The sequence below is a fragment of the Equus caballus genome, chromosome 1 (genome assembly GCF_041296265.1).
Source record: "Equus caballus isolate H_3958 breed thoroughbred chromosome 1, TB-T2T, whole genome shotgun sequence".
Taxonomy (NCBI): Eukaryota; Metazoa; Chordata; class Mammalia; order Perissodactyla; family Equidae; genus Equus; species Equus caballus.
Genome location: NC_091684.1, coordinates 166,286,536 through 166,313,988, shown reverse-complemented (window position 1 = coordinate 166,313,988; position 27,453 = coordinate 166,286,536). Strand labels below are relative to the sequence as shown.

At 44.7% G+C, this 27,453-nt stretch overlaps 1 protein-coding gene and 1 long non-coding RNA gene across 4 annotated transcripts in view; one reads left to right on the top strand and one right to left on the bottom strand.

Annotated features, from left to right (window-relative positions):
* SCG5 (secretogranin V) overlaps positions 1-27,453 on the bottom strand; it is a 55,693-nt gene that overhangs the window by 27,164 nt on the left and 1,076 nt on the right. For 2 of the 3 annotated variants that reach the window (XM_001501620.7, XM_005603165.4), the window contains exon 2: positions 26,574-26,806. The exons of the other annotated variant lie outside the window; for it this stretch is intronic. In XM_001501620.7, the coding sequence (XP_001501670.3) occupies positions 26,574-26,799 (226 nt within the window). In that variant the 5' untranslated portion in view covers positions 26,800-26,806. The remainder of the gene's footprint in view (positions 1-26,573; positions 26,807-27,453) is intronic. 3 annotated transcript variants of the gene reach the window in all.
* On the top strand, positions 14,296-21,916 carry LOC111768358 (uncharacterized). The gene is made up of 3 exons (XR_011440361.1): positions 14,296-14,712; positions 16,120-16,272; positions 21,204-21,916. It is a non-coding gene; the product is annotated as an uncharacterized lncRNA (long non-coding RNA).

The following is a 27,453-nucleotide window of genomic DNA, read 5'->3' as shown; positions in this document are numbered from 1 at the left end:
AAGGTATTTTGCTTAGGCATTGTTTGCTTTTCAAAAGACGAAAATGTGTATTTTTTCCAGAGTGGTGTTTGTTTTGGCTGTTTACTCATTTGCAAAAGTTCACATTTTATTCTGTGAATTTAACTAATCTTCCTGCAGCCACCACGAGCCCTCCCCCTCCCCAATGCATACACCCAAAAGCCAAAGTTAAAATAAAATGCATTAATTTTAAAATGAGGCATTTTTAGGATGGCTGTGAATTTTGCAGGCTTTTGAAAAAGTCATCTTAATAGGCAATTTGCAGTAGCACTTTTGGCCCCTTCATATAACTTTATTCGCTGCCTGAAATGAAGTCTCTACTCAGCAATTTGTATGGAAGACAAGTACATTTCTGTACAGAGGTTAAGGCTCATTTTGGGTCCTTTAAAATCTTTATTCTATGATTCTTGCTGAAATTCTATGACAACTGAGTAGAGCTTAAGTTGAGGTATCAACTATTCTTGAAAACATAACGTGACATATAAAAGAAATTGTGCTGGGGGTTGGGATTAGGTGAGGATGTGGGGAAAACTGTAAAAAAGTCAAAATATGACTTTGGGCCTTCTAGCAACTGATTCCATCTAGAGTCCTGCTGTCTCCAATGACGTAAAGCTCCCAACTTCATCTTCCTTTCTGAAACTTCACTTACGGATGATGTCCTTCATCCAGAGCCTGGACCCTACTTCTCTGTCCTCCAAGACGTGACAAGTCCTGTGTGTCATTCCTTTGGGTAACGTTCTCTACCAACATGATAATGAGTACTAGTTAGCATGTGGTACTCCGCTCCTGTATAAGATATTTGCACCTCAGAGAATTTCCTGGATAATTATTATAGCTTAAAATGATGACTTCACTAACAGGACATCCATGCTCCATCATGTACCAGCTAGAGAGACAACCAGGACACACCAGGTTCCCATGTAAGAAGAAAGGGCAATGGCAGTGATGATCCTGGTGGGCCGGTAGACATCAACGTAAGTAGGACATCATAGGCCAAACCCGAGCCAAGCAAATGGCTAGGAGGCTCATAATTAGTGATCAAGCATCCAAGGAGAGAGTTTCCAACACAAAAGAAAATACAGGAGATCTGTAGAAGGCCAGAAAATGGGGATGCAATGAATGGGTGAGCCAAAAGATGACAAAGACACCAAGACACTGCAATGATGGATGTCCAGGACACTGCAATGATGGAGGTGATCCTCTGCCCCAGACTCAAAGCTCTTGGATGGTTTCTGTTGAGGCCGAACTTTCCCAGCCAGCCTGGGCTTTACAGGAGAAGCAGGTCATTGGGAACGTGTGTGAATAAGGGTGGCAGAGGCCACGATTCACCCATTCTGGATGGGATGGAGCCGGGAGGTGCAGGGCACTGCAGCGCTATGCCAGCCCACAGCCCACTTCTGTCAGCCGGCTTGAGGTCAAGAGTCTTCTTTCTGAGGTTCTGCACTAGCCATGGGAGCAGCAGCCGAGCCCAGACTAGGGGCACATGGCTTGGGAATGCAATGATCTCATATGGCAGCGCCGGCTACTCGTCTGTAGATTAAGACAAGGGGACTCTATTTGGGTCAGGGAAGGCCTTCGGGCCCTGACAAAGAACGTTCTCACTTGGGCTTACAAATCAGTACCTGCGTAATTAGCCATCCCTGACTTCCCTTTCTCCATCCAAAGCTGGTGTAAATACGTGTCTTCTATAACGTGCAGGCATAAACATTTGTTTTAGACAAGCAAACAGTGGTCTCTATGGAGGACATTCTTTTCTGTTTCTGAGTTTCTAGCAGTTCCTACCTTTTTCTATTTTCCTTTTTTAAAATTCCAGCCTTGGGAGGGAGGGCAAGCAGAGGGCGAGTTGGTAGGGAGTCGGGGGGACTCGACGACGCTCAGACTAAAATCTTCTGCAAATCTTTGGTATGGTTTTTCTGGCCTATAGTTTTTCTGTCTCACTTGAATAATCCCAACTTCTTCCTTTCATATCCATGTATCTGCCTGGCAATAGTTATTAAGAATAAGGGACTGGCCCAGTGGCATAGTGGTTAAGTTTGTGCGCTCAGCTTCGGCAGCCCTGTGTTCAGATCCTGGGCACAGACCTACACACCGCTCTTCAAGCTATGCTGTGTCAGCATCCCACATACAAAACAGAGGAAGATGGCCACAGATGTTAGCTCAGTGACAATCTTCCTCAAGCAAAAAGAGGAAGATTGGCAGAGATGTTAGCTCAGGGCCAATCTTACTCACCAAAAAAAAAAACCAAATAAGAACAACACAACATCCTCGTATGCTGCCAGTGGGAATGTACGATGTTGCAGCCACTTTGGAAAACAGTCTGGCAGATCCTCAAACAGTTAAATCATTATATGAACCAGCAATTCCATGCCTAGGTATCTATCCAAGACAAATTAAAACATACACCCACACAAAAACTTGTAGACAATGTTCATAGCAACGTTATACACAATAGCCAAAAAATAGGAAAAAACTAAACGTCCATCAATAATTTTTAAAAAGAATAAAACAACATCCAAAACAACACAAAACACTTAGATACTTATTGATTGTCAGCTAAGTGCCAGGCACCACACCTGGAGCACTGGCCCCACGACATGTTGGGGGAGACACGAAGGTGGACATCACAAAGCTGTGTGGAAATTGGTAAGCAACTCACAGCATGGAGTCCAGAAGAGGGGCATCTGACAATATGCACCCAGATAGCACTCCATGTGGACAGCGAAATGATAACTCACCTGTTTCTTTAGAACCTTACAAATGGCAATCTTTCAGACCCACAAATGGTAATGGTGGTGAAAAAGCGTAATTCAAATTCATAAATGAACCCAGACTTACATTTAAACATGACTTTTAAAAATAATTTTAAAAAAAATTTTTAAATGGCTTCAACCTCTCCACCAACCAAAAGTTTAACCAGCACTACTGCTGAGAAACAATGTTGGCTTGAATACATCTCACAGTCTCTCCTCACTTGGGTCAGTACGTAGCAGTGCTAGCTGATAGAAATATAATGTGAGCCACAGAGTTAATTCTTAACTGTCTAGCAGCCTCATTTCAAAAAAGAAACAGGTGAAATTAAGTTTAATAATTTATTTATCCCAATATATCCAAATTATTATCATTTCAACATGTAATCAATATAAAAATGACTGATTAGGGGCCGGCCCAGTGGTGCAGCGGTTAAGTTCACACGTTCCGTTTCAGCGGCCCAGGGTTCACCGGTTCGGATCCTGGGTGCGGACATGGCAAAAGCCATGCTGTGGTAGGCATCCCACATATAAAACAGAGGAAGATGGGCACGGATGTTAGCTCAGGGCCAGTCTTCCTCAGCAAAAAGAGGAGGATTGGCAGCAGATGTTAGCTCAGGGCTAATCTTCCTCAAAAAAAAAAAAAAAAAGACTGATTAGATATTTTGTATTCTTTTTCTCATACTGCCTTCAAAATCTGGTGTGTAGTTTATACTTAGAGCACACTGCAATTCAAACGAGCCATATTTCAATTGTCTAGTGGCCACACGTGGCTGGACTGCTCAGGTACATGGAAGAGGTCTGGCCTGGAGAGCAGAAGTGCCAACTCTACACTCCAACTGCTTGAGTCTGAATCTTGGCGCCATCATACCAGTTGTACGCCCTCGTCTGTAAAATGAGGATACAATAATGCCAATCTTAAGGAATTGGTATGAGGATAAAATAAAATAAAATAGTCCTAGGGAGACTTTTTCTTTTTAGGAAAATTAGCCCTGAGCTAACATCCACCGCCAATCCTCCTCTTTTTGCTGAGGAAGACTGGCCCTGAGCTAACATCCATGCCTATCTTCCTCTATTTTATGTGGGAAGCCTGCCACAGCAATGGCTTGACAAGCAGTGCCATGTCCACACCTGGGATCCGAACCGGTGAACCCTGGGCCTTGGAAGTGGAACAAACGTGCGAACTGAACTGCTGTGCCACCAGGCTAGCTTCCCTTGTAAGGCTTTTTGCAAATACTAAGTGGCTGTCATTCTACAATGCATGAGCCCTATACTTAAGAACTTACATGATCCTGGACAAGTTATCTTACCTCTTTGAATATTCGTTTTCCTCCTCTGAAAAACAGGGGTGATAAGAATACTCCATTGAGAAGATTCACTGGTACGAACATTGCACTTAATAAAGGTTCGATTCTTGCCCCTTGGATTCAGGTGTCAATAAACAGAGAAACAGCCGCAGGGCCAGCACAGCGGAATGGAGATAAAGGACCTGGATAATTGACAAACCAGACCATCTCGAGGTAACTAGGCTGCAGGCAAGCATCCAGATGCCACCAACCTCCCTCGGGCAGTTTGAGAGTGTACACTAGACGTGCTTCTTTTGTGGTCCCTTGACTCGAAGCTATACGCCAGCAGGCAGGTTCCCTGTCTCACAGGCTGCTGGAGGACGGTATGTGCATCTTATACGCTAACTCCCCATGTATGCCTAATGCAATAGACAGCCAGCCAGCATTTTAAAGCTACAGCCATGACCGGATTCCCTTGGTGTTAATAAGAAGAAAAACAAATAAACTATTTGCTTCTTATATAACTCAAAATCTCTAATGGTATTGGCCTTGACTGCTTCCCTACTCAGAGGCTTGTTTTTTCATATTTAATGGCTTATACAAGATTTTGAGAAGGAAAACTTAAAAATTTTAATTAAAACCATATCCTAAATATCCTTCTGCTCCTCTGCATCTTTGTTTATTTTCTCTTAGGATTGATTTGTTAAGAGTTTTGGAATTACCAGGGAAGAGCTTTTGAGGATGTTTGAAATCCATGATTCAACACAGGGAGGGACACAAGAGTGATGGGATTGGTTATGACATCAGAAGTGACCGGCCACTCCTCAAACCGCTGGCTCGGGACCATCCACACTGCACTTCAAGGAGACGCCGTAAACCCTCCGAAGGTTTAATGCCCCTTCGAGCTTTCACGTTCCAGGAGGCTTGTTTCCGAATGACAGTAAAACTGCCATGAAAAACGAAATGAGTTTTGGATGAGACTGAGGACTCAGTCATTTCTCCTGCCAACGGAACGGGAAATTTTTGATAAGACACGAACGGTATTTGGTTTTACCTAAAGGGACTTACAACCCCACAGTTCTGACTCCCCACTTCCCCACGGGGATTCAATAAAACTAAACGCAGCAATAAAAAATGAAATAACGAAAACACCCTCCACTAAAGTAACTCTCTTCCTCACCCAGATTTATCTCTGTCTCTGTGTTATCTTTCAGAAAGCGGCAAAAACCAGACTTTTTTTTTTTTTTAAATATAGGAGCTAATGCCGATGCAATCATTGAAATAAACAGAACTGGATAAAGATATTGTCTCACCAAAATGGAAACCCATTTCCTGAGAATACGCACAGAGATTATTCAGGATACTCCTGCTATTCTAATTATTTTAGCGGCATCAGGTACTTTTTAGGGAAACGTGGCCCTGATGAGTAAATATACTTTTAATTCATTTCAAGGCAATGATTTGAGATTGAAGGGACTTGGTTGGCGGTGGGATGGAGAGAGGGGTACCCAACCACAGAACTGTCACCTAAACCTTAAAAAGTTTTTCACCAGAAATCCCAAAGGGCTTTACTCCTGTCAATGTCCATTCTCCACGCGACAGAGGGAGAAAAAGACTAGGAGAGGAAGAGGACTCTCTGAGACCAAAATTAGAGACACAAACAGAGGCTGGACTCCCTCAGGCCCAGATCACAGGGGGGAAGGAAGACGGGCGCCACTGTTAATGATGCGTTTGAGCCTCATCTCCCGAGTTAGGCTGTAGCTTCCTTACTCCTCTGTCCCCTTCAGCATTCTTTGCATACAGCAGATACTCAATACTCATTTGCTGACAGAATGGGCTCCATTCCTTGAGACTGGAGGTGACCAAATGGTTCTCAGCAGGATACATGTTACTTATACAAAGAAAAGAATCCAGCAGAACACATGTGACGAGGGATCTCGCTGTATCTGTTTCTAGAGTTGGATTTACAGTGAAGTGAGTGAAGCTAAAGATTCAGGATGCCTCATCTGCACAGTCCACTTCCAAGGTCCTGGACCTAATTTGGTATTGGTTAATTTTGGATTATCTTTCTGAAAGAGGGTTTCCAAATTGTGTAAGTTTCAGACCTCACAAACTTGGATCTGCTCTGGGCTGTTCTTAAAAGCCATCCATGAACGCCATCTTGGATTTTTCATCTGTTGTCATTTTAACTCCTACTCATCCAAAGCAAACATAAATCATTTCACTCTGTAACCACAGACAAATTAAGCCTGGGTTTCCTCACTCCTGAAAATGAAAGGTGATTGGACATTATTCCTCAGAACCCAAAAGGGAGAGAGTGGAGAAGGAAGGCGTAGTGTGAAAAGAGAGGAGGCAAAGGATCTGATCCCGCAGCCCTGGTGCTGACTGTACTACTAAGAGCTGGTACACGGCCTTCAGTGAGGAACTTCACCTCCTGGGACCACTACGTTGCCTACTATGAAACGAGCCAGGTGGACAAAATGCTCTCTGAAGTCCCATCTTGTCCTGTGATCCCAATACCCTAATTTGCTCAGTGTGCCACATCTCACACCCTCTCTCACTGGATGCTCACAATAGCCCTAGGGAGTATTCAGTGGAATCTTCTGGCAAGCTTCAGACTTCTGATTCAGTGTTCTTTCTGCTATACCACATTGCAGATATTTGCCAGAAGAATAGTAACTAAGGCTGACGTCATTGGTTTTGATGGCTTTCAAATATGCACAGTTGTCATGCCGAGTCAAAGATGACACTCTGACATGAACCAGCGTTGTAGCATGTCGACATGGCAAATGAGGAGCGTGCAGCTCCTTTCCCAGAAGAGGCACAGGATTTGAAGCTGCAGTGGGTCGAGCCAGTCTGTGGGGAAGGCCATTTTCTTCTCATGCCTCTATTCAAAACCATGTTTCCTCTTCTCCATGACTTGACTGCCCATTGCTGACAGCTAGACAATTATTAGATTCACCTGGGGCACCAAAAAAGCAGCCCGACTCCCCAAAACTACCAAATTTGAATTCCTGGAGAGATGGGGGCCAGGAATCTTTAACGCTAGGAGCTTCCCAGGTAATCGGATTATCTATCATGTCAGCATAGCACTGTTCTGAGTAGTTTTCTCTGTCCCAACAGGCCTGGAAATGCTAGAGCACTTGAAATAATCAGTCGACCTGGCCACCTGGATGCCTCTTGCCACAAACTAAACTGGGGTAGCGTTGGCTGGGGCAAGTAATAACAAGTCAAGGGCTGAGGCAAGTCAGAAAACAGCCCTATCACAAAGGACCACCTATTATATGATTCCATTGATATGAAATGTCTGGAGTGGGCAAATCCATAGACACAGAAAGTGGATGAGTGGTTGCCAAGGTTGGCGGGCAGGCGGATGGAGGTGAAGGGACAGGGAAAGGGGGGGGGGGTGGAGATTGGGGAGTGATGGCTAAGGGGAATGGGGTTTCTTTTTGGCATGATTAAAAACGTTTTAAAATTGATTGTGGTGAGATGACTATACTAAAAACCACTAAACTGTATACTTTAAATGTGTGAATTGTATAGTATGTGAATTAGATCTCAATAAAACTGATACATCTATTTTAAAAACCAGCCATAACCTTCCCTTGCTCCCCAATTCCATGTGTGTACACGTGCACCACACCAACTCGTGATCAGCGGCAGGTTAATTACAAACGCCCAGCTAATGAATGTCCTTTGTGTGTGACCGGCCCTGAGCCTCCTTATCCCTTTACTCCCTTATGACTACTTATTAATCCCCTCCCCCAGCCCTCCCACCAGAGAAACCAATTCGTCCGGGCCAATGGCACCACCTGGTGGCCATCACAGGAAATGCCTCACCAGATATTTCTGCTCCACCTTCTCCCTCACCACCCACGGCGCTCATGCACAAGCCATTCTCCTCTCTTTTCTTCTTCCAGCTTCAAGGTTCAGTTAATTCTAGTTTAGGTAATCTCCATTCTATACAGAAACATTCCCTTCCATCTCTTCTCCCAACTCTTGCCCCGTGTCTCCCTCTACGGCTGCTAAAAAGCTTAAGGAACTTCAGCTACAAGTCTGTGCTGTGTGAAAGGAGAATAGCAAACCTTCAAGTGGTGAGACACAGTCAGATCTAATAAAGAAGCAAAGGGTCTCATTAACAGATATTTCAGAGAAAATGAAAAGCAAATAGCTATATACTGGATGGAAAGATGGTCAGTTTTGTTGGTAATCAAATAAAGACCAATTAAAACAATGAGATGTCATTTTTGCCTCTCAAATGAAAAGATTAAAAAAGGTAATACTCATAGTTAACAAGTGAGACAAGATTCGCAGGAAGAGACAGAGAGAAGCAGCCATGTTAGTCTGACATTTACAGAAAGCAATGTGACAGTATGGAGGACGTGGAGCCTAAAAATACGCAGGGAGCTTGACCCGCTTCTTCTTTTCATAGAAACATAGACCCCAGAGAATTTATCAGGAGTCTACACAAAAAGTTACATGCAAATATCATCACCGAAGCAATGTTTATGATGGGGACAAATTGGAAAAACTGAAAGTGTCCAACATTTGGGGAATGCTTGCCTGAACTGCGGCATAAGCATATAGTAAGACATAATGCAGTTACTAAAAATAATATCAGTGATTTTTTTTAATGATATACAAAAGGCCGCATACAAAAGTATAAAAATCCAGATAAAAATATCTACAGTATGATTTTTAAAAACCACATATAGATGCATTAAAAAAGGTACTAGAAGGAAAGACAGCAAATGTTGAAAGTGGGTATCTCCAGCTGGCAAGATGATAAACAATGTATTTTCCACATCATCCACAATGGCCTTTACTACATTTATAAGAAAAATTGCTACAAACATAAGCAATCCATACCACGTATAGTCTCTAAAGGTACCCCAAATTTGCTTCTGAACGTGCAGTGGCAGGAGAAATTAGGCATTTAGAGAAGCAGACCTCCACTGCTGACTGGCAGAGGAGATTGGCAGTATCTGGAGACACTGCTGGTTGTCACAATTTGGGGGATTCTACTGGCATGCCGTCGGCAGAGGCCAGGGATGCAACACCCACAACGGAGAATTCTCTGGCCCAATGTCATGAGTGCTAACGGAAAACCTTGCTCTAGACACCAACTCCCAGGATTTCAATCCAGATCCCATCCCCCTTAGCTGGTCAACCCTGAGCCAGTTGCTCACCTACTCCACACCTCAACTTGCCCTCGTCAAAGGGAATCATTGCACAGACTTCTGAGGACAAAAACAATATACAAAGTGTCTGGCACATAGTAGATACAAAAGAAATATTAGCTCTCTTCCCCTAGAACCATATTTGAAGAAATAACACTATTACTCAATTTTGTGTTTCGTTTTGGTAGCTATTATAAAAAGAGTGTTTTCTAGCCTTTTAATTACATCTCACCGTAATGAGATTACCCATTTCAAACAGAATTTCAGAGTCAAGTAAGCTTTGATGAGCTCTCCTCAGATTCTAGAACTTTAATATTCAGGTTGATAGGATGAAAAAAATGAATTCTTGGGTCTACAAGAGTGATTACCAAAAACTCATGGAGGCCAACATTCTAAGTACTGGGGCCAATGTCAGTCAAAAGCTGATCTCCTGTGCCAATGCTGCCCAACGGGTCTGCCCTGAAGTCAAAAGGCTGAGCCTGGAGAGGGGACCAGAGCACCAAAGGACACAAGCATAGGTGTCCTGTGTGCGTCTTTCATTATTGACCAAAGCTACACATGAATGATTGACAGCTCATCTGTCCATTTGGGTTTCCTGTACTTTTCCCCTTCCCTGAATGACTCAAGCTCTATTTACAAATGTGCTCACAGAAATTAAGAATGGTTTAGAGAGAGCAAAATTCTAGTCTCAAGATATCCTCACTCTTACTGCTTCTATGTCAGACTGTATTGGTACTACCTGGAGCAGTGGGACATCCCGCCAGTCGCCTCTCAGCGCCTTTGCCTAAATTGGAGCGAGGCTAGGGGTCATCCACGTACTCTCCTCTGTACTGGAGCTGAGGCTGAGGGAGGTGATCTGACTTCCCTGGGAGCCCAGATGAATGCACTGAAGAGGGCCAGAAGGCCTGGGAGGGTAGGCAGGCTGTGGAGAGAGCTGCATGGGTCGAGAGAACTCCCTCGGGTCACAGCCATGGATCTGGTGAGCTGGGAGTGAGCTGACCACTCCCTGCCTGCAGGCACGTCTTGCCTGTCCACAGCCCAGACCCCGAGGCACCAAAACCCTGCCTGTAAAAAAAGCCAGAGTCACTTACCAGGCTCCAGCGTGCTGTATACAGACCTAGTTAAATGAGAGCCAACTGTCAAAAAATTCTCTTCACTGACCACACATGCGAAAAAAAGATCCTTCTGATATTAGTATAATGCATCATTTACTGTCAGAATAACTGCTGTTCTTTCCCCTTCCCTTCGAAAACATTTTCAGACAATACCACCTGCATCGTTGCCATATTTTTGCACACTTCAGCGACAAAGGACTATTCAGAGTCTGGACAAACTCAACAAATGGTCCCTCCCATTATTTTTTAAAAAAATGAAAAAAAAGTGAGAGACAGGAGAAGAGACCCACTGGTTCCACTCAGGAGACAGGCGTCTTTGGTAGTTTACAGCACAGGAATCCTTCCCAGCAGGCCCCGCCATTCCTGCTGCTTGGAAGGAAGACGTTAGTCACCCACATCTTGTCCAAACCATGCAGGGCTTGTCAACACAGGCCTGCTGAGCTATCGTACCAGAAAGATGGCCTTAGGAAGCTCCTCTAGGCCTCTGCAGGGCAGGCCAGTCACCTGGACTGACGGTTCCCTCAGCCACAACCTCTGTCTCACGCAAAGAAAAACTCTGACTGGCTACTGGGGGAAACGACCAGTGGTACCACGAGACTGCATGGAGGGTCCATCACCAGGGTCATTTCAGGGCCTAGGAAGTATCACTCTGTCTTGGTCGGGCCAAATGCCAGTGGAAACCTTCTTTTCTCACTACATGCTACACCATGTCCCACCGGGCACCCGGTCTACTCCAAAGAGTGTGAGGTCACTCTGGGTCAGTGTCTGACCTCTGGGAACTTATCATCAAATGTGCGCAAGCGAATAACCACATGGAAAAGGTGGAGCTGCCCCAGGAAAGATCCATTCTACAGATTATTCAGCACGTGCTGAGCATTGCAGGAGCCCTGCCCCCTTTATTACCTCTCTGACATCCATCAATGCTGAATGACTGAAGAAATGCCTACCTCCGTCCCCTGAGATCCCAAGTGTTGGTCCTGAATGTGCATGTATTTGACCAACACGAAAAGAAATATCCACTCCTCCCTCCCGCCCAATACCACCACCAACACCACTGCCGCCATCAAGGGTGTCTCCAGATTTGGGGCATCCTGTTTATCTGCAAGGAGAGAGAGGTGTGTGGCACACTCTGCAGGCAAAGGGATAGGCTTTGGGAGGCAGGAGCTTCTCTGGGGGAGCTTAGGGCCTTGAGTAACACACACCACATGCTCTTGTCCCCACATGTTCTCTTAAGTAGAGAAATTTAGTGACACCCTTAAAAACATCCAGCCTTCCCTTCACCTCCCACCATAACCACCCTGCACTCAACACATACTGGCTAAAAAAGTATATTTCTTCCCCCTTCTTCCCGTCTGAACCTGAGTCCCCATGATCCGCGTCCTACCGCTCCTCAGGGAAGGCCAGCTCGAGTTCAACTGATGTGTGACGTCTTTTCTGGGGGTCAACGCCTTACCCCCACCCAGAACTCCTTTTGCGGTGACTGTCTGATCCACATGCTGGCTCTCAGCTTCTATCCCAGCATGTTGCAGACATGCATTTCAATTTTTATGTCCCTTTCCCTCGCCTAGACTTCAGGTTCCTTAAAGAAGGGCTGCAAGTCACAGTAAGAGAAACTGGGCCCTGTTCCTCTTCTGCGCAGCTCCTCGGGTATCAGCTTGTATCTCGCCCATATCGCTGGCCCACCTCACCAGAGTGAGGAGATGTGTGAAAACACAGTGCACCATTCTGATCTTTCTTGTGTTCTGTCGTTCTTACACCTCTGGATGCCTCTAGACTGACGCACCAGTGGAAAATGCAGCCAGGGAAGGGAGGAGTAACAGAAGCAAGGAGAAGTAAGGGAAAAAGCAGTCCCATCCTGTCCATCCTGATTTTCTGTAAAATTACTCAATGCCTCTGGTCAGAGTTTAACCTTTACGAACAGGTTAAAAGAAGATAACGCCTAAATCTCACCTATTTTACAAAGATCTTATGGAAATAAATTAGATCCATGTTCGTTGGTTTTAAAACACAGCAAAGCCACAGTTCTTGGCATGTGGTAGGCATCCAATAATTAAAAATGGAAATATGTTAGATGCTGTTTTGGTAGGATGCATGGTTCAGGGGAACGGCATTGATCACGGCCTGCCTGACATGCCAGCAGAGAGTCTGCTCTCAAACCACTGAGGGCAGCACGCTTTGCAATTCATCTGCATGCTTTTCCTACACTGACTCACATCCACATGAGCAGGCTTCACTCTTGGACTGGTGGCTGACTAAATAGCCTTCTTGACTTTAACGATGCTTCTATAACCTATTTCACGGCAAAACAAAATCATTACAAAGCCACAAGGACAAGAAATAGAATAGGATTGAGTATGGAAAAGTTGCTGTCTACCAGGGTTTTCAGGAAGCGTCCGTCCTCACTATAGTCGCACGTTCCTAACTCCTAAGGTCAGCACGATAGGGCGCAGAGCACTTAAGACCGGGGGCAGAGTGGTCTCTTCAAAGTTGAACATGTGACTATGGGGGGCAGTTTCCCCAGACCGAGCCTAGGAGGACACAGAGAACAGGGAACATTGGATATGACCATAGATAGGACCATCTTCCAGCCCTGAAGCCATTTACACCTGGAAATGTTTGTGGTGGGATGGAAGAGGTAACGATCGTGAGGATGATGCTTCCCATCTGCGGAACATTTTACATTGTCCCAAACACTTTTATATACGTTATTTGACTGTCATGTCTTTCCTGTGAGATGGACTCGATTGGGAAAATAAACTTCACAGTGTATAACGGACTTGCTCAGGGCCACATGGCTGGTCTGAGCCAGGACTAGAACCCTTGGGCTTCCTGCCTCGGTCCTCTTCCTGCAACCCACACAACGACCTTCCGCATCATCCATCCCACGGACCCCTTCCGCTACTCCAGTCACATGGCACATCATGGTCAAAAGTGCATGCTTTAGTTTTCATTGCCGTGCCAAGTTGTGGTCCGCAAAACCCTTCCAGCCTGCTTCCATGGCTTTCCTTACAAACTGTGGTGCCCAAGGTATTTGTGCCAATTTTTTCCATGAGGGCAGTCTGTCAGAAAATTTGCTTCCTGAAGCTTCATATCCCTGAAACAACATCTGCCCAAATCGGCATGTGGTTTACCACGACTGCCAGCATCATTATAGCCTCTCAGCTAACGATGCAGGATTATACAAGTCTATGGGGACAGAAGACAGCTGGTGGGAGAGACGCATTCAAAGCCAACACAGCTGGCTTGCCAACTGACTAGTAAATCTCGAGCTGTGTGATTGTGGGCAACTTTAAACTTTTTTATCTGTTATAAACGTTGTATCAAACGAGACGGAGCACAAGAAAGTATTTTTGCAAACCATAAAATATTATATAAAATTTAGTTACCACTATTTCATTTCCTACATGTGCATGACCCACTTTGCCAATTATCCATGGAAAACTGGGTCACTGCGGCATCCCTGAATTGGCATGCTTCTTGTTGCCTGACCCTTTTTCCAGATGGCACTCTCAGGTGACACGGAACAGGGTTCCAGCTTGAACCTACTGTGGGCTTCAGATAGGACAGCATGTCTGGGAGGACACCTGCCAGACGCCTATTTGCATGAGGAACTGAGACACCGCCTGGGGAAAAGCTCACACTAAGGGAAAGAGGAGTCTGGCTTGCGGACCCCGAGGCAAGAATAAATCATGTCTTCACGGCCCATGGGGAGAGAGGGAGTTTTAGACCCTGTGGTGCCCAATGCTTAGTTAGATCTATCTCTGTGCCCAACTGCTCACGTGAATCCTATGAAAAGCAGGGGTCGGGGATGGAGGGGTTTTTGGGAACAATGAGAAATAAAATGGAAAGCTCTGTTTTCCTAAGAACTCTCTGGGACTTAGAGGCCCAAGGTACACTGAGGGCCTCTCCCCTTGCCCTCTCCACCCAACACATTACAACAGAACTCCCTGAGGTCACAATGGCTCAGTGGCTGGAGGCTGGAGGACCGGGTGGCTCACTATGTTCAGGATCATACATGGAGTGTGCTCTAGCATCTCTGGAAATATTTAGGGCACTTTGTAGGAAGTTGAGGTCCTGAGTGAGCAGCTGTGAGAAAAGTCAGTGAATTTGGATTATTTGGGTTAAATACTCCAAATGCACTTACAGGTTGTATTACAGGCTGGATGAGCTTGACTAGAATAACACTAGTCTCGTTTGCTGGCATCTCAGAGGTCAATGTTGTTTCAAAGGAGCAAATACAGCGAGGTTACTTCAACCACTATTTCGTGAGCGCCTATTATGTGCCTGGTCCTGTCTCGGCCCTGCAGATACATAAAGCAGGCAGACATCACGTCTGCTCCTGAAGACCTTGCAGTCTACTAGGCAGGTAAGCAGCGTGTCTTTGGAAATGCCAATTCACAAAGTGTCTGTAAGCTGTAGATTCAAAGAAGGATCAACAATGAGCCCAGGAGGAAGGATCCTCCTCAAAGATAAACCTGTTTCACAAATGGGTCTAGATCAACCCTGTCCACAACTATAACTTCAATCAATTAGCCTAAGAAGCAGCACGCTGTGCTGGATGGAACAGAAGAGAACTAGCTCAGGGTCGAGTTCAGGCTCTGAACCCACATAGAAATACCAGCTGCAGCCCTAGATAAGTCATTTCTCTGAGTTTCTCTTCCCACATCTGGAAAATGTGAAAGAAATACCTGCCCTCCTTGTCTGTCTCAAGGAAGTGACTGTGAGGGGCAAGCACGACACTGAGCATGAAGACAGTCTGAGATCCAGAATCTATAAAGACGTATTCAAAAGCAAAATATTGTCTTTTTGTGGATTATAATCATTTTCCTTAGAAAATAGCAGCATGATGGCAAATGTATTACTGTGTTGCTCATCCACTCTGGTGTGATGGTTAATTTCACGTACCAGCTTGGCTGGGCTGTAGTGCCCAACCACGTGGTCAAACACCATACTAGATGCTGCTGTGAAGGTATTTTTTAGATGTGCTTAACATTTAAAGCAGTAGACTTTGAGTAAAGCAGACTACCCTCCATTATGTGGGTGAGACTTGTTTAATCAGTGGAAGGCCTTAAGAGAAAAGACTGAGGGCCCCTGAAAAGGAAGGAATTCTGCCTCCAGACCACTTTCAGACTCAGGATCACAACATCCGCTCTTCCCTGGGTCTCCAACTGGTCAGTCAGCCCTGCAGATTTCAGACTTTCCAGCCCCTACGACTGCATGAGCCAATTCCTTAAAATAAATCTCTCTCCTTCTCTCTTTTTTTTTTTACTTTAACCACCTTTAATTGACTGCATCTTATGCAGGCAGCTTGCACATTTCAAATCCTGTTAAATCTCTCTCCAAAAGGATACAGGACAATAGAAGAAAATTATGCAGCAATATTCAGTCGTCAAACAGCAGCCCGATATTTTGAGATAGATGTGATATTTTATAGATACCCAGGTCATATATGATGTCAATGTAATTTATGGCTATGTTTTTACAAACCTGAAAGCCCTGTAACACTACAGCATTCATCTGAGTGACGTCACGGTGCACTGAGAAGTAACTCTGATGCACTACCGATTTGCTTCCATCTGTGCTCCTAGAAAGTGATGAACTCCATGAACTTTAGAGACCATAACAAACATACACGCCCAGTTTTATACGTCAGCCTACATAGAGACAGACTTATTTAGAAACAAATAATGTAAATAATTATATATCATATACTAATACTAATCAATATTAATATAATTATATATTAATTTGTTCTATTTCTATTTCTCTGGAGAGTCCTGACTAATACACCTGTGTTCCACTGACTTCCACGAAGACACGCCGTGGCTCAGACTCACTGAGGCTCCAGTCTGTACGGCGGTGAGCTCTTCACAATGATTGTCCCAGAGTCAGACACCTGGCAGAGCAATTAGGAGTCATGATAGAGGTAATTTAATCTCAGTAATTGTGCGGGTTTTCTGTGCACCTCTTTGCCATTCTAAGACAGTCACATTGTATTTAAGGGATGAGCTGAAGATCTCATATGATTCAAAATTCACGTAATTCGAGAACAATCCTGACCAAGGATGATGACTACTTCTACTTATCAGCTAAAATGCAATGAGCATTGTTCACAATTATTAAGCCCACTACTTTGAAACGACGGTTCTTGACAAATTGTTACTTTGGGGGGATTCACATTACTCCATATTTTGTGTATGCAGAGTGACTGTACTAATTTCTAATAGTACACTGCTGCAAAGTCACATAAAACGTACACATAGCATTCCCCAACAGCTCATTAAGATTAATGGCCATTGTTGTTCTTGGTTTGTGCCTCACGAAAACATTACTATTAAGCAAAAAAAAAAAACAAACAAAGACGACACTCTCTTGATCCTTTGATCTTGGATTATATTTTATAAGATATCTAGGAGTTATATAATGTCAATATAAAAATTTTATTATATATTTGCTAAATAACTACTAGTTAGATTATATTCATGTGAGATAATAGAAAATATATATTGGTCTCTGCCCCTGGTTCCTGCACTGAGCTCCTGAAATCTTTGTAATTTCCTAAGCCATAAGAGTACTAGGAACATCTTTTGTTCTAATATTTGGTCTTTGACTCTCATTTCTGATGCAGGGTTTTTGAAACCCTTGGAGTTTCCTGGGGGATAGCAGTGTCTTTAGTTCTAATGAGGTGACTCTGGGTAGGATCCTGGATGGCTCCCGGATGACGGTTGGTTGCCAGAAAGACCAAGCCAGGATTAGAAGCCTGGAATTTTCAGCCCTGTGCTCCTATTCTCTTGAGAAGGGAGAAGAGCTGAAAATGGAGTTAATGATTGATCATGCCTATGTGAGGAAGCCTCCATAAAAATCCCAGTAGTAAGAGGTTTGGAGAGCTTCCAGGTGGGTGAACACATCCACATCGGGAGGGTGAGGCACCCCAACTCCATGGGGACAGAATTTCCTGCACTCAAGACCCTCCCAGACCTGCTCTATGTATCTTTTCATCTGGCTGTTCATCTGTATCCTTGATCATGTCCTTTAATAAACTGGTAAATGTAACTAAGAGTTTCCCTGAGTTCTATGAGCTGCTCTAGCTAACTAATCAAACTCGAGGAGAGGGCTGTGGGAATCATGGACTCATGGCCCAATTGGTCAGATGCACAGGTGACAACCTGGACTTGCGATTGGCCTCTGGAGCGGAGTGGGAGCCCTCTTGCAGGACTGAGCCCCTACCTGTGGGCTCTGATGCTCTCTCTGGGTAGACAATGTCAGAGTTGAGTTTAATTGTAAGACACCCAGCTGGTGCTGCAGAGAATTGCTTGGTGGGAAAAAACCCACACATCTGAGGTCAGAAGTGCTGTGAGTGAGGTAGGAGTGTGATGGTAAAGGGAAACAGGAGGAAAAGTGAGTTTTTCTAATACAATTCATACAAAGTTAAAACCAGTCTTGTCTGATATTTTAAAATATCAAAAAAACATATAGGTGAGGTAAGATGTATGAGGTGGCAAAGAATATAGATTTGGGAGGCCGACTGCATTTCATTCTTGTATTCTTATTTTAATTCTGAGCAAGTGGCTTGAAATAGTAAAAAGTATCGCAAATACTGAGGCCAAAACCTCTGAATTTTACTGCATCCTGAGGCACTTCTGCCTCTTCCCTTTCTTCCCCGTGGAGGAGAGACCTCAGACCCAGGGCTCCCCCTGCGCTCCAGTTCTCGTCCCCTCCCACCTCCTCGGGAACTTGTACCACTCGGGTATCTGCTCTTCATCCCACATCTTCTACTCCCCCCTCCCCCAGTTCTGGCCAATTAGCACTTAGACAAGTTCAGATCTCGCCCATCTTAAAACAACCACCTAAACAAAAACCTTCCTCATCTCTACATCACCTCCCACCTCCTTCCACAACTATTCCTCAGTCTTCTCCCCCTCACCTGAGAATCTGGAAACAGATTTTTACATTGTGCCTTCTTCCCTGTTTCCTGCACTGTGGTTTCTGCCCCGCTACTCTGCCCAAAGCCCCCAGGGACTTCTGTGTGCTGTATCCAGTGAACACTTGACACCCAATGGTCCTTATTTCGCATGTGCTCTCTGCAGATCTGGACAATGGTGACTGCTGCCCCTTGCTGAAACACTCTTTCCTTGTTTTCTTTACACTTCATCTTTCTGGTTCTCCTTGATGCCCAGTCTTTCTCAGTTTCCTCTGCAGATTCTTCTTCTTGTACCTGGCCCTTATGTATCGAGTCTTCCAGGGCTTTTTCTAAGATGCTCTGCTCTTCTTCCTGATACTGGCCCACGGTCACTTCATCCATTCCTGTAGCATCAGCCACCACAAACACAGGATAACTCCCAAATCTCTCCCTTCACCCACACATATCTCCTCTGCCAGAGACGTCTAAGCATCTTCTCACACCTCCTCCTGGGAGCCCCAGAGTACCACAAACACAACATAAAAATAAGTCATCATTGTCATCTCCCTATCCTGCTACCCCCTAAAAAGCCCCAACCCTCCCTCTCTTTCTTCCGAATTTCTTATCACCATCTGTGCAATTGCCCAAAACAAAAAACTGAAATCATCCAGGGACGTTTTTAAGGATTTGAGTTCAGGTGGGCCTATGGAACCTCAAAGTACATGGGCCAAATGAGGCCCTGGCCACTCAAAGACAGTCTTCAAACCCTCAGCTCTCATTGGGTCCTCCAGGATGGGGATGCACTACAAAAAGATTTTAGGCAGGATACTGGGGTCAAGATCAGCCCCACTCCTTCCTCCAGCTGCAGAGACAGGAGAGCCAGAAACGAAGTGAGGTCTCTGTCCTTTTCAACGTTTAAGTCTCTCTCCGCTCCATCCTTCAAATGGGAGGCAACTGCTGCCACCCTGTGGCAACATGGAGGCACTGCAGCTCCTATACGCAGGCCAAGGGTGGGCTAAGCAAAGGCTCCTTAGATCTGCCCCTTCAAACAGACATTATCTTACAAAGGACTCTTTTTCTACTTGATATTTGTTAAGAAAATAGTCTCGGTTCTCTTTATTTTGAAATGAAAAAAGCGAGGTCCAAAAGTCAGTATTATAAAAAAGAATTTGGGTATTTTTATGTTTGGCAATATAGGTTTAAAATTTTTTCAGACATTTATAAATATCTACTCAGTGGCTCGATATCTGGTGTCACCACAGTGCTAGATACCTGCTGGCCTAGAAGTGTGGGGAAAATGAACCCGGGGCACTGGAACGACTATTTGACCCGAAGCTGTTAACATTCCGAAAACTAAAGCACATTTTCTGGTTGGATTCATCCAAGGCCAACATGAGTGCCAGTTGGCAGAGCCTGTTCTGACTCCCAAGAGTCTCTATCCCATGGCAAACGGCTCTCTGAACCAACCCCTTGGACAGCTGGTGGCTTTATTTGTTTCCAGGGATAATATAACAACAGTAGCCATTTGGCTATGTCATAGGGGCCAATGAGCAACTTTGGGCTCAGGGGAAGATGGCACTGCTGAAATACAGGTGTCTGGAAGCGTATCTGCACTGTGCTGCTAACTGGCCGGGTAATCAAAAACAATACCGGGGAAAGCTACCAAGGACTGAAATTGTGTTGTCGATAATCCACCAAGCGAGAGGAGGGGCCAAGCCTGCAATTCGGTTACCAACAGCACCCCCTTACTGCACACGAGAGAGCGGGCCAGAAGCCCCACTTGATACATGAGAAAACTAAGGCTCAGAGAAGTTGCCAAGATCATGCACAGCTAATAAATAGTATGGCCGAGACTCAACCCTGGGTCTCCTTGCCATCAAAGCAACGTTTCCTCTCTATAAATCAAGTTGGTCCCTATTTGTCTTTACTTTGTGTTTTTGTTTTGCTTTGGGCTAAGAATTTATACTTTGAAAGATGCTCTTAAGTCATATTTAAGGTGCCTATGAAGAAGTAAAAAATAACCCCCGATCCTCCCTGGATGTTTTTGGCAAATGCTTCCTCCGCAGTGACCGCTTAGAGCAATCAACAGGCAGGAGGCTGGCCACCAGGTTTCAGGAATCCTCTGATAGGCAGGACTTCCAGTCTAGTCGGCCCCCTGCTGGTTTCGTTCCAGAACTGCAAAAAGTCAGTTCTCAATAGGCAGCTGTACCAGGGGATCACAGTCAAAGGAAATAGACGTTTTGCTGAGCACACGTCACTGAGCTCTTGGCAAAAACTTCTAGGTAGATTTTTTTAAAGTACAGAATAGAAATGGAATATTTTCCTTGAACTGAAAAGAGTCTCAACAGCTCTGGATGTCATATAGTGCTTACATACCTATTGTCTCCAGATACATTTACTTTTCCCTGAGATTATATGTTCATTCTTCAAATATGTACTAAGTGCCTACTATGTGTCTTGGAATAAATCAGTAAATAAAACAGACATAGCCTCGTGGAGCTTAGATTCCAGTGGGGAGGCAGACAATAAGCAAGGAAACAAATATTAAACATAAATTACAAAAAATGCTATGGAGCTTAAAAAAACAAAAGGACACTGTGACAGAGAATGGGGCTCCTCAGATAGGGCAGTCAGGGCAGGCCTCTCTGAGGAGGTGATTTGAAACTGAGACCTGAAGAGGAGGATACAGCTACCCAGAGTGGGAAGGACAAGCCGTGTGAAAGACAGGAGGTAGGAAGAGACTGGTGTGACCCAGGGTGACTGAAGGACCGAAGGGAGGCCAGGGTGGGTGAGAAAGGAAGCGGGAGGGCATACAGGGGACATGATCCTTCCAGGTCGTGGCAAGAAGTGTTATTTTTATCTAGGTGCAATGGGAAGCCACTGACTGAATTTTAACCATGGGATTGACATTGATCTGACTTATTTATTTTTAAATTTTAACTCCGCCTTTCCCACAGAAAACAATTTGAAGGAAAGCAAGAGTAGAAGCAGGAAGACCAGTGAGCTGACAATCTTAGAAATCCATGCCCGACTCCACGGCATCTTGGAGAAGGGTGTTTGGAATGGGACTAAAGAGAAGAGAGGACAGGCAAATGACAGATGTATTTTAGAAACAGAAATGAAATAAATTGCTTATAATTTTGGTTTGATCTGTGATGGAGAAAATCAAGGATGACTTCCAGGTTTTTAGCTTGCATGTATGGCCAAGTGATGGCACTGGTCATTCAGATAGAAAAGATTGATATAAACAGGTTGAGGAAGGTGGTGGCAGAGAAATTACGATTGGCACATGGTAATAAAGCAATCCATTAAGCCTATAGATACACAAGAAAGAAGTTTGGCTTGAAAATACAAATATTGGAGATATCAGCCAAGAAATGGTATTTGGAGTCAAGACAATGAATGAGGTCATCTAGAGGGAGAATTGAGAAGAATAAGAGAAGTGGATCCAGCACTGAGCCCTGGAGAACTCAAGAATTAAAGTCTGGACTAGGGGAACAGGAGGAACCTGCAGACAAAACTGTGAAGAAATGGTTAAAGCAAAAAGGGAAATGAGGAAAGCCCAAAGTGTGCCATCTCGGCATGTCTCGACACCTCGGCCCCAAAACCAAGAAACCAACGAAAAGGGTTTTAAGCAGGGTATGGTCAAGTGTGCTGAATGCTGCAGAGGGTGAGTAGGATGAAGGCAGAATGTGGTGAATTTGGCATGGAAGTTGTTGGCCTTGACAAGAACAGTCCAAAAGGCATCTCAAAATTAACATGCACAAAACCGAACTTGAGATCTTCCCCTGAAGATCCTCAGTTTGCTCCTCTTCTAGAAAACTGTTCCTCTCCAGTTCCTCAGGCCAAAACCTTGGTGTCACCCTCAATTCTCTCTTTCTTTCAGTTCCTACCTCCAACACACCAGCAAATCCTGTTGGCCCTAACATCAAAATATATCCACAATCTGCCCATGTCTGACCACTTCTCTAGCTATCATGCTTGTTCACATCTCACCTGAATGATGACAATAGCCTCCTATCTAATCTCCCTGACTCCAGGCCTCCCTCCCGACAGGAATGTTTCCAACCCAGCAGTTGGAGGGATCCTTTTTGAAGCAAGGCTGAGCACATCACTCTGTACAAAGACTCCAACGGCTTCAGACACACATTCAGAAGAAAAGCCAAAGTCATTACAGGACCATACGACTCTATGATGCAATCTGTCTCCACGCACTCAACCTCCTACCCCGCTTCCTGCCATTACCCCAGTCTCATCTCCTACTCTCCTGAGTCTTGGACTTCCCCACACTGGCTCCTTGCCCCACTGTACGGCTTCTGCACTCGCATTGTCTCTGCCTGGAACCTCTTCAAACATCACACAGCTCACTCTCTCAGCCCTCAGATTTTTGCTTACCTTCCCAGTGAGGAGTCCCCTACCCCTATTTCAGTTCTTTCCTCCATCCCCCTCCTCTGCTTTACATTTTTACAGTACTTACAGCCATTTGACATATATTTTACTTATCCGTTTATTTAGAGACTATGTCTCCTGTGCCCCGCCACTCTTCGAGGTTCATGTTTATTTCCTCAGTACCTGAACCAGCACCTGGCATTCAAGAAATACTTGTTGACCTGGAAAGTGAGTGGTGGGAACAGTGGACAACAATGGACAAGGACAGAACGGGAGGTAAGGACGTACAATTAGCATGTGTCGAAAGGATGCTGGGACGGAGAGCAGAAAAATCGAACAGTAACTGGAAGAGATATGGAATCAAAGGAGGAATTTTTTTAAACGGGATATATGATCTCAGTAACCTAATAGTAATTTGTACTGATACTACATCCTATACTAAAAAGCTAGTTTATAATCCTATGTTTGAGAGCTAATATACATCTTCAATAATGAGATTAACCTCAAAATCACACAATTAATTACAGACTAGACAGAATAAGAGAAAATTGTCTTCTACATGCCACGTGTTAGCCTGTAAGGATCGTAGTGTCCAGTAATTGTCATCTAAGGTGATGATGATTCTTCAGAAATGATTTCACAGCAGTGCAGTCATGAAGGCTGAAACTTTATTTTTGCTTCTCTGATCTGGAATATTACCTGCTTGCACGTGAGTAAATTTAAACCCTACCCCCCAGCTAAGCGGAAACTTAGAGAAGTTAAGTAATTTGCTCAAGGTCGCATCTCTAATAAATGATGGAGCTGGCACTTAAATCCGGGCATCTTTGGGAACAGTCTATGTTAAATGTGTGTTAAAAGTCACATCAGAATTCGTGTATTACGTATATTCTTTTTATAAAAATTAGAGGAAAGTTTTTCTAACTTGGTCCTTCACAATAAAATCCTAAAATAAATGTTGGAAGGGCTATAGAAGATACTGCTTCCATCTGTCAGAAGCCTGGGAATCAGCAGGAGTGAATGTCTGAGCAGAGACAATGCAAACAAACAGACGAGTGGAAATGATGCTACACTCACATAAATAAGTATTAGACCACTCAACAAATTAAATGCCAAGGTTCAGGACTGGGAAAAATCCAAGTTTCTTATTTTGTTTCTTTTTTCCCCAAAGTCTTTGGACTACTTTCTCTCTGTTAGTTTTCATCCAAGCCGTAACAGGCAGAACTCTAATGTGACCCCCAAGATTCCCACCCTGGTGTACATGCCCTGCAGAACCCTCTGCATTTGAGTGTGGGTGGAAGCTGTGAATCTAATGGGATAGTGCCCCCTTGATAAATGACAAAGGTGATGCGAGAGTCACTCCCATAATTATACATTATAATTAGGAGACTAAAGGGGTATTCTTCCTCTGGCTTTGACGAAGTAAGCTGCCATGTTGTGAGAGGGCCATGTGGCTTACAACCTGAGGGTGGCCTCTAAGAGCTGAGAGGGACCCCAGCTGACAGCCAGCAAGAAAAAGGGGACCTCGGTCCCACAACAGCAGGAAACTGAATTCTGCCAATAACCTTAATGAGTTTGGAAGAGGAACCCCCCTCCAAGCTCCAGCTGAGATTGCATTTCTAGTTAACACCTTTTTTTGTGTGTGAGGAATACTGGCCCTGAGCTAACATCTGTTGCCAATCTTCCTCTTTTTGCTCGAGGAACATTGTCACTGAGCTAACACCTGTGACAATCTTCCTCTATTTTATGTGACATGCCACGGTGTATCTTGACGAGTGGTACTAGGTCTGCTCCCAGGATCCAAACCTGCAAACCCCGGGCCACCAAACTGAAGCACACAAACTTAACCACTATGGCACCTGGCCAGCACCTGGTCAACACCTTGATTTCAGCCTGATCAGACTCTGAGCAGAGGGCTCAGCAAGCCCACGCCCAACTCCTGACCAAAGGAAACCATGAGATAATACATGGATATTGTGTTACAACGCTCCTGGGTACTGCGTTAAGATGCTGTCTGTTACACAGTAATGGAAAACTAAAACACAAGCCAATATTCCTCCCTTCCACAGACACTGTTAGAGGAGACCTAACGTGGCAATGACCGCACATCACCCCAAGGGTAATGATGAAAACAGAGTTTTTAATTGGAAAGTGTCATAATCCATGCTCTTGCATACCCCCATGCCTTTTCATTGGCTCTTCCCTGATGAATTCCTATTCAAACTTTGAAACTCAGGTCAAACGTTGCTTCTTCAAAGCAGCATTTCCTTACAGCCACCCCCAGCCACTCCCAAGCAGAATAAATTACTCCTATTCTTTGCTTCCAGAGCAGCAGCTTCTCTGTACATCTACTAAAACTCTTGCCTTGATGCACTGTAACAACCTCCCCTCTCGCTCCCACCCCAGGACTGAGAATCCCCTAGGGCAGAGCTGCCCCAGGCTCCTGCACAATGGCTGGCACAGGGCAGGCGCTAAATAGTTGGAGACCCAGTGAAGAAAATGAGGCTGGCGATAAACACAGGCTTTTAATGCCCAGGGAGTTGCTATTTCTTTTCCACACAGATGATCAGGCTGCAGGTATTAATGGAAACTCGGAAAGCCTTCTCCATGACAGCAGCTGGGTGACTAACCAAGCACTTCCTGCATCAAAAGGGCAGGTGTTGACTGTCTCCAAGGAGCTGGTCTGAAATGGACAGGGGAGCTTGAAACAACAGGAGGCAGGTGCCGGGAAGGGTTTCGAGTCTCCATAAAAGCGGTGGTGTGAAGCCCTGTCTGATCTGCTCTGATTCAAGCCCTGTGCGAGGTTTGTACGCTCGCTGACTCACATCACCTGTGTTAATCCGTTCCTGGACTCAAACACCAACCTAAACAGACCACTGTCCCACAGAGCTAGTTTTACTCAATGGCTTAAAACTATGGGTATCAAGACAGAAACGAGAATCACATATCAACAATATCCATGGCATTCACAGGACCCAAAGGTAGACAGCATTTTTAGGAAATTATAGACACAGGCAAAATTATGCATAATCAATCTACAAGAAATAGCATTTGCTGGGTGTGTGTTTTGACAAAACTCAGAGAAAGAATTCACGTTTTTCCTTAGGACTCATTCCCGTAGGCAAATACCTCAAGTGCTGCCTTGTGTTTAACCTAAACTAACCATGCTATTGCCCTAGGCCTCCACCTCAGCGGAGGAAGAGATCCTTCAGAATCAGAGAGGACACAAAGCCAGGCGTGGAAATAAGGCAGCTGCTCCTAAGAGCTGCTCGCCACCAGCTAGTAAGAGCCAGATTCAGATTCTCTCCATAAATAAATCATTGAACAACAGAGTACTGCTTTCTAAGAAAAGTATTACAACCACATTGCCAGAGGCTTAGAAAAATCTTGGAGGAAAATGATCTTGCCACACAAAAACAATTTAATTAACATTTGTTATATTTTTAAATATTTTTTTTAAAGTTTTTGACATAAACTCAATGTCAGTATCTCGCTTGGATCCCTTTGGGTTTCTATGGTGTCATTCGTAAGAATCAAATCAGATCCCACAGGTCCTCCTACGTTTTGAGGATCTTTTACAGGTACTGGCTGGCAGTGGCTCAACGAGGCAGCCAGCTGGGGGACACAATTTCCCGAAGATCAGTACGGGCGAAGATGTGGGGTCTGGGTTCTAACCATTCTTCAGGGATAACACTAGATGCTCCTTTATTCACTCAGTAAATATTCATGTACCAGACTGTGCCAGACGCTAGGGCTCTGGCTGTGAATTAGATGGTAATGTCCCTGATCTCATGGGACTTAGACTCTCACACGGATGTTTGTATGTAGATACAACGCAGAAAAAGAAGAAAGGGAAAACAGAGGAAGTAGAGCTTCTTCAATATGTGTTAATAATTTTAAATGCTAACGGAAGTCTCAAACTGGCAGAACACAGTAAGTACCTTCGATGCTCTGTGGGCCCACAAGATTCATGGCCTGGTGAGCTGGATACTCTACCCGTGGCCTGGCAATGCCCAACTGCTCCATAACGCCGTGGAGTAGCCTCTGGATATCTGTTTCTGAGACCCGGTCAGGGGTCCTCGGGCTATAAGCAGATGTTGGGGTAAATCCAAATGTCAACCAAAACACTAGGCCAGACAGCATGGTAGAGACCATCCTGGAGACCATTTTTAACCTGCAGGAAAGAGACCAAACATATATCGATTGGCCACAATTGGTAATTGTGACGATGTAATCATGCAGTCACTCCAGGGAGTGACTCAAGGACCACCCAGAAAAGGACTGTGAGGACAAATCCTTAAGGGTTTGTTTTTGTTTCAGGTGACCACTCCAGGCAGGACATCTACTGTGGGATGGTATTAAAGAAACAAAACAGTCCGAGATAGCCAATGCCCTCTGGCTTGCGTTCTTGGGAAGGCTAGACTGGAATGGCAGTTCTCACTCATTTTTTATCTTCCTTGCAGCTCCCTGAAAGTTCTGCATTACCCCTAATCCCAGCACTATCGCCTTCTTACTAAAACAAACAAACAGCAAAAATGTGCTTCAATTTTGAGAAAGAGACAGAGAGGGGGACAGCCTGAGTGTTCCCAGTCTCGGGGAGGAAAGGCTCACAGGAAGGAGTTAGGAAGCTGAAAACGGTGAAAAGTCACAGCAGGTTAGGAGCGGTGGAAGGGAACATCTTAGCTTAGAAACATCTAATACGTTTGAGATCCTGAGCGCGGCTGAAAGTCCATGCCACTCAGGCCTGCTCTGCATCTGGGAGAGACGAGGTAGGCTTGTTGACCATGTAACAACTGGGTGATCCTGGCCAAATGCCTCAGC